Source organism: Sander vitreus, chromosome 18 (assembly GCF_031162955.1).
Source record: "Sander vitreus isolate 19-12246 chromosome 18, sanVit1, whole genome shotgun sequence".
NCBI classification, from domain to species: Eukaryota; Metazoa; Chordata; class Actinopteri; order Perciformes; family Percidae; genus Sander; species Sander vitreus.
The window spans coordinates 19,408,280-19,415,860 of NC_135872.1; the positions used below are offsets into that span (position 1 = coordinate 19,408,280).

At 43.2% G+C, this 7,581-nt stretch overlaps 1 protein-coding gene across 1 annotated transcript; it reads left to right on the forward strand.

Annotated features, from left to right (window-relative positions):
- The first annotated feature begins 258 nt into the window (after positions 1–258).
- Positions 259–6,071, forward strand: trib2 (tribbles pseudokinase 2). The gene is made up of 3 exons (XM_078274456.1): positions 259–1,652; positions 3,223–3,515; positions 5,467–6,071. Exons 1-3 carry the CDS (start codon positions 1,383–1,385, stop codon positions 5,939–5,941), a joined length of 1,038 nt encoding a protein of 345 aa, XP_078130582.1. The 5' UTR covers positions 259–1,382; the 3' UTR covers positions 5,942–6,071.
- The last annotated feature ends 1,510 nt before the right edge of the window (positions 6,072–7,581 follow it).

A 7,581-nucleotide genomic window follows, 5' to 3' on the forward strand; every position in this document is an offset into this window, starting at 1 on the left:
CTTTCCCTTGAATGACATTTCAGCAGGAAACACACTTGTAACACAGCACGTACAGTAGCTATACTCTCACTGCCTCCACCCTCCCCGTCCAATTTACCAGCGTGCGATGCATTTAGATTGCCGGGGGTGTAGCCACACTACATGGTTCTCACATGACTGCAATACATATTATAACTCAGATTGGAAGCCAATGGGGTTCCGATGTGGGACTGACGTCAGGGGGGCGGGTCGGTATGCTTATGTATGTGTATGTGAGTGTGCGCGCGTGCATGAGCAGAAGCCCCTCTGTCAGGCAGGCAGCTCTCTCGCTCTGTATAGGCGCAGTGTGTGAAGTGTGTGCAGCACGGCTGGCCTCCCTCCGCACTGAATGGACTAGATTCCCAGCCACGTAAGAAGCACAGCGGCACCACGGGAGAGAGGATGTCCTGCTGAATCAAGGGATAGGCCTGGGAAATTCGGCCGGCCGTCCCTTCCTTCCTTACAGCAGCTTATAGCAGCAGACGTACAAAACAGACGACACTTTTCTTCCATTGGACGAGACCAAGAGAAAGAGAAAGGACGTCGACCCCCGCACACAAAGAGCTAACGTTACAGCAGTTTTTTTTTTTTCCCGGATGGGGTTTTCTCCTTCTGTGGTACATGACAATCGCCGTGCATGGATATGATCCTGGGGAACAAGGCCGTGCACTGACCAGATACTCGTTAGCAAAGGAAGCTAACTAGTTAGCTCTGCACCTGCTAGCCATCATAATTTTGGCTATATTTAGCTTGCAGAACTTGCTTTATATGTTTTTGCTTGTGCATTTTTCTGTGCCTGCGAATTGTATTAAACAAATTGTTTCCGTTTTATGAAACGTGCCATACCGTTAACCGGCAAGATAAGCTAGCAAACAAGCTGCGGTTTAACTTAACGTTAGCACCGTTCATTCATTGTAAAAGCTGACTTTTGGTAGTCTTTGTTACAGTGTTGTCGTGCCTGCTCGCACTGCTAACGTTATTGAATTGCAGCAGGTCTGTGCAAAGGGTTTGTAGTCGACTTGGGGCAGTAATTTAGTCATTTTTGCCTGTCCTTATCTTTTGAATGGAAAACAAAGGGAGCAAATGAATAGTTGAACTCTGCAAAAAAAAAAAAAAAAATTACAGACCCCTATTTGTTGTATGAAAACCAACGAGTCAGCTTTGCCTGTTGATAGTCTGCCACATTCTGCAGCGGTAAGGTGCAGTTGAATCAATTCTTATCTTTTTTTTTTTTATACTTTATTTGAGATTTACTAAAGTATCGGGCAATTTGTGATATTGCACTGAGTTTACAACAAAGTGGTGCCTAATCGAGGACGAGGAGGAAGGCCCCCGATTTTGTGGAGTTAACGCACTTATTCCTCATGAACATACAGAGGTCAAATCCAATTAACATTTCACGTTATGGGAGATCGCGGCACAAATCGCACGATTTCGAAGAATTGTCTTGTTTAAGGACTACAGAGTCGCACCAGAGTTTCAGTCCAAACCTCGGGTCCCCCAGCCCGCCGGAGACCCCGGACTCCTCGCACTGTATCTCCCGCATCGGGGACTACCTTTTGTTGGAGCCACTGGAGGGAGACCACGTTTTCAGAGCCGCCCACCTGCACAGCGGGGAAGAGCTCGTATGTAAGGTTAGTAGGCAATATGGTAGACGTATCCTACCTTTTTAGAATCAGAAAGGGTTTTTATTGCCAAGTACGTTTTTTAACACATACAAGGAATTTGTTTTGGTGTTGTTGGTGCACGTCACACATTCTTTATGCTCCCAGAATAGTTTCTCTACTTTTTCTTACTTCAACCAAGGGTTAGCAATGTGAAAATAACATTTTCAGGACAAAAATAAGTTCTCACAGGTTTCTCACCTTTTGCATTCGTTACCATATTAATCATTATGACTTTATTTAAGATTTACAAATTGTCCCAAATGTAATGAACATACTATACAGAGCAATATTTGATTGTTTATCTATGACTTGGCTACTGCAGCAAGTCCACACCCCTGAACTGTTCAATAATTGCTTGAATTGTAAATAGAGAGCTGGCAGAGCAGCCCAATGGAAAAAGTGAATGGGGCGAGCTGCGTGGTTAGGATTGCATGATGTAACGTTGACAAAGGAGTGAGTAACCACGCACACACTCCTCTCTGAGCTAGTCTCGCTTTACCCCTGGCTTCCTTCTTCCATAGTGCAATCCTGTAATCATACCATTGTTTTATATTCGGTGCATAAGCATAGTCGTACTGCACACACATTAGTGGGATTGTAATCTTTTGAGGACAGTTGTGCTGAGAGAAAAGCAAACAGGGCTAGGGAACTTTATAAGTTCAGCCAGCTGCTGTGACATGAGCTCCAGCATTCACCCCTCCAACCATAAGAAATAAACCACTTTTCCCTTTAAGATGGAGGACAACCTCATTGCCTTACCTAACCACATTTATAGCCCATATTGACTTTGGTGTATTACTGATTATAAAGGACAGTGGGGTTGTCCCTGAGGTACATTCCACCTTAAGCAGGCTTAAGTGGCTTGATAAATTGAGACGATAGTTACATGCACCGTTGGACTCATAAGGCAAGACATATCCAATAACCCGTACCTTTTGACTCGAGATAATGTTTCGTCATGGTAATAACGAATGAATGGCCTTTGGCACAGCCTGTGAGCGAACTGCCTTTTGACCTCATCTGCTTTGTGCCGGTTTCAATCCAGCACCAATCAATCCCCACAACAGGAGTGATCATTCCTTCCCAGCTGGAAGCCTAAGTCACAACTTAAGATCTTGAGAGCTGTGGGGTGTATTTGTATTGACTGCAAGCAGAGGAGCCCTCTCACCTGAACTGGTTGTGCTGAAAGTACATGGGGGGGGGGGGGTTACTATGGAAACAAAGAGACACTGCAACCCCTGGCTGCAGTACTAATACTATTCACTAACATGATGCTTTCACTTTGCCTCTGTGCAACCTTACTCCCTCTGCCAAAAGAGTAAACACAAGTTTTGTGTCACAAGAATGTGGTGAATTGCTCATATTTGGCTGAATTATTAAATTTGAAGTTCTTTGAGTTGGATTTAACTGTTCGTCTCCAAAGTGGGAAAGGGAAAAACTTGACAAAAACAGCCACCTAATGAGACATTTGCCACCCTAGATTTAAAAAAATATATATTATACTAAATATAAATGTTTTCCTGATCTATGATTGCAGGTTTTTGACATTGGCCGATACCAGGAGTCACTGGCGGCCTACTTTGCCCTGGGCCAGCACCAGCATATTAACCAAATCCTGGAGATCTTGCTCGGGGAGACTCGAGCCTATGTGTTCTTTGAGAGAAGCTATGGCGACATGCACTCTTTCGTCCGCACCTGCAAGAAGTTGCGGGAGGACGAAGCTGCCAGACTCTTCTATCAGATAGCCTCGGCTGTGGCACATTGCCACGACAACGGACTGGTCCTCCGTGATCTCAAACTGAGGAAGTTTGTATTCAAGAATGAGGACAGGTGAGTTCTGCAGAAACCATAGTTTGTGCATCGACTATCGCTGCATTTTCTTCTCTGTTTCGTCTTAACATGTTGTATGTGATGTATCTGTATAATGTAACCGTGCCAGTTTTATCTGTGTTATGTCTCAGCTTACACAGTGGAGAGTGTCAACTGAGACGATACGAGACTGGCATGCCTCTCCCAGATGTTATGTAGAGTACAGGAAACATAAGCCCTTTGTGTTTCTCCGAGCTATTTTTGTAGGTTTAGTAGTGGATATGATGCCTATATACAGTGTATATATGGCATATGGAACCACATTTTGGAAGGGGCAGTGCAGTTATTCCAACAGGGACGGAAAAGTTACCAGGATTAGCTTTTGCATGACAGATGATCAATGAAGGCAAGCTTTTGCCACTGCTGCACTTCAGTAGTGATCAGCAGGAGAAAGCTGTAGAATCACACTGACACAATGCTGGTCTACTGACACCTGGTGGCAGCATCTGAGAACTACATGCATACAATCAATCAGGCATCTGTTGCCACAGCAACCTGAGAGTAACTTTTTTATTTTTATTTTTTTATTAATGACTAATATTTTAGTGGGTGTTGATTCAGACTCAAAACATTTTATTACCCTTTCTTAGGGAAACCTCTTTACAGCCCGTTCTGATCTCTGCACCTCACTGCCCTCTATCTGAAAGTGTGACATCATTCTTTGGCACAAACTGTGGAAAAGGGAAGTTGAGCTGCCTCACGTATTCAGTACGGGTCCAATGACCTTGAATCTCACACCAGACTGCTCATGAGCTGGGACGACCCCCCATTAAATGAGTGATGTCAGGTGAATTTTAAGAGTGATAGTGCAGGGCATAATTAGATCACATTTACTATATGGCCTGTCAAGAATCCTCTTACATCTTTTCAGTCTTCTTGCTCAGTGTACAGACCCAAGAAAACAAAGCTGTTTTAGAGACAGAGACACAGATATGGCTCAAACCCAAGTGTGTGACAAAAGGCCATATTGAATGCATATAAAATGGAGAAGAAGAAAAAAACAAGACCAGATATAAAATGATAATCAAGCAGGCTTCCACAGATTGTGCTAGCTCCCATTTAGAGCATCGGTCAAAGGTTGGCCTCCAAGCAAATAACTATTGACAATGAATCAGTGAGTGGGCCATTTTAAATGTCTATGCACGTGTCACAGATAGAAGAAGAAGAAGAAGGAGAAGAAGAAGAAGAAGAAGAAATCCGTTCTTGAATATATCTTAGCCAGTGCTTCTTGGTTTCCTTTTTCCTAGCTCCATCACACATCCTGGCTCTTTGTCTGGTGCATTTGCACAGCCCCACAAGTGTCTCTTACCATACACATGGAAAATGTTCTACCTTGAGCCTCTCAAGATTCTTTAGTGACAAAGCTTCTGAACTGTTTTTTTATCAGCACTCAAGGGTTTCATAGCTGCTATTGTGGGGTTTGGAGAGGAGTGCAAATAGATGTTATTTTGAGGTGGAAGAGCTAGAGAACAAAATAATCCACATTGTCCGGCTCTTGATTCTCTGAGAAACGGTTCAATGCGTGCAACTTAAGAGGATCACTCACCCGTAATTGTGTTTCTTTTGAATTGTGGATGTCTTTTGGAAAGCCTATTTGTACGTCAATGCATTTTGGCTGGGCTTTTATCTAAGTGAAAGGAAATGTCAAACTTAAGCCTTGAGCATTATGTGCTCTATTTCCTCTGATATCCAAAAGCGATGGATCTAAAACACTTAAGATGTCCATCAGAGCAAAATACCCCACTTGAGTGTCTTTTGTATTTCATTTTGTTAGTTGGCATCCAAAGATCGTAACTATGATAGTAATTATCACATAATAGCATTCAATTTAACAGATTATGGACTATTTGTCCATTGTTTGAAGTGGCATCATCATGTTCAGTGTGCTTTTGTTTCCCTTGTGTGTCTCCAGAAGCCTCGTGAAGCTGGAGAGCCTCGAGGACACTTATATCCTGGATGGTCATGATGACTCCCTGTCAGACAAACATGGCTGCCCAGCCTATGTCAGTCCTGAGATCCTCAATGCCAATGGCAGCTATTCGGGGAAGGCAGCTGACGTCTGGAGTCTGGGGGTCATGCTTTACACTATCCTCGTGGGGCGCTATCCTTTCCATGACGTTGAGCCGGGCTCTCTGTTCAGCAAAATCCGCAGGGGCCACTTCAACATCCCGGAGACGCTCACACCCAAGGCCAAGTGCCTCATCCGCTCCATCCTCCGCAGGGAACCCGCCGAGCGCCTCACTTCTCGGGAGATTCTGGAGCACCCCTGGTTTACCTCCTCCGGAGCACTAGGGGGCCCTGCGGTGCACGGCCGAGGAGAAAGAGAGCAGGAGCAGCTGGTGCCTGAGGTGAACATGGAAGAGGAGCTGGAGCAGTTCTTCCGCTGAGCAAACACCAAGCACAAACGGACGACTCCACCACGGTCGGCTCGCCACGCTCACAGCAGAGCCAAAAACAGTAGTTTAGAGATTAATAGGTGAACATTTTGTCACTCATAATAAAGGTGTTTCCATTCTATTTCCTTTTCCACCATTTCATGGAAAACCTTGAGCCTGGCATGACAAATGGCATCTATACAGTACGTCATCTGGCGATGCACCTCCCACTCGGGGACATTGCCGCCAGACATGCAAGTTGCAAACAATGTAGCAAATGTTCGTTTTTTTTTTTGTTTTTTTTTTTATATATTTGGGATCGGTTTGGTTTAATGTGGCACTAATAAAGGTAGACACATTCACCATTTTTGACACTATGGAAAGCATGAAGGGACATGAGAACACAGGAAACCAAGGAGAACAATTCAAAATGAACTGACAAAAGTGCAACACCACAACTTTTTCTTACTGATTTTATTAAGTGTCATAGCTTTAGGTGGTACCAATTTTAAACCACAGACCCAGGGTCAGGAGTCACAACCCCAAGTCATATTGTTGAACCTATACCAGGTGAATACCCCTGACCTGGGACCATTGGTTAATAAATGGAGCAGCTTAGGCTGTTTATCACCATCATCATCAACATGGTTGACGTTGTCTTTGTTTAAGTTTTGTTCTCTGTCTTTCATATGTCTGTTTTGACATTATTGATAATTGTGACATAGTCGCTTAACTCCTTGAAGGCCTTGTTTTCATTTGTATGTTTTTGCCACTTCAGTCTCTCAAGCCTTTACCACACTTCATTCACCATCACACTGTTATTTTTTCAGAAACATTACACAGTCATTTATTTGTTTTTAAGCTATTCCATTCTGTTGTTACTGCTGCTTTTATATCACTCCCTAAACCTCAATCTTAAAACGGCTTTGTCTCTGTAAGCCTCCAAACATGGCATCATGCACTTGATGTCTTGGGTGAATGGACGATTCCACCTCTTTAAAATTAGCTTCCTCTTATTTAAATTCATTCTTCAGTTGTAGGATCGAGAACGTAACATTTATTTAAATTGTAACAGCTATATATATATATATTATATATAAATAAATATATATATTTAAAATTACGTTGCAGGGTTTTTCTTTATTCAGAGATTCCTTTTTCATGTATGATGTAGGCAATATCTTGACACAGGACAGACACAAAGAGGAAAATATCTGTCTGAAGTTTTGGAATACACAATATCTTCTGTGCCAGTATTCCGGTGCCCCGACGGCCCATGCCACCCGGTCTCCCTCATTTCTTTTTCAAAACTTGATACAAGATATTCAGTGATAGTATTGCTATGACATGTCCACTCCAGGACAGTTAGTTTTCTACTGCCTGCGTAGGTTCTCAGAAACGGTCATGCTCGGAATGGGTACCAGTGGACATGTTTTGTCGTATCTCAATGTTACTTGAATTTGTGTTTTTATCTAGTCATTGGCATGTGCCCCATGAATGCTATAGCCTGCCTAGCAGGGGGGAGGGGTGGGGGGAGGAGGGTGCTTGTTTTTTAAGAAAAGTTAAAAACATGACAATTCTCAATTTGCTACTTTTCTGAGTTGCTTTTCAATAAAAAAAAAAAAAACCATTGCTTTTATTGTTTTTGTAGA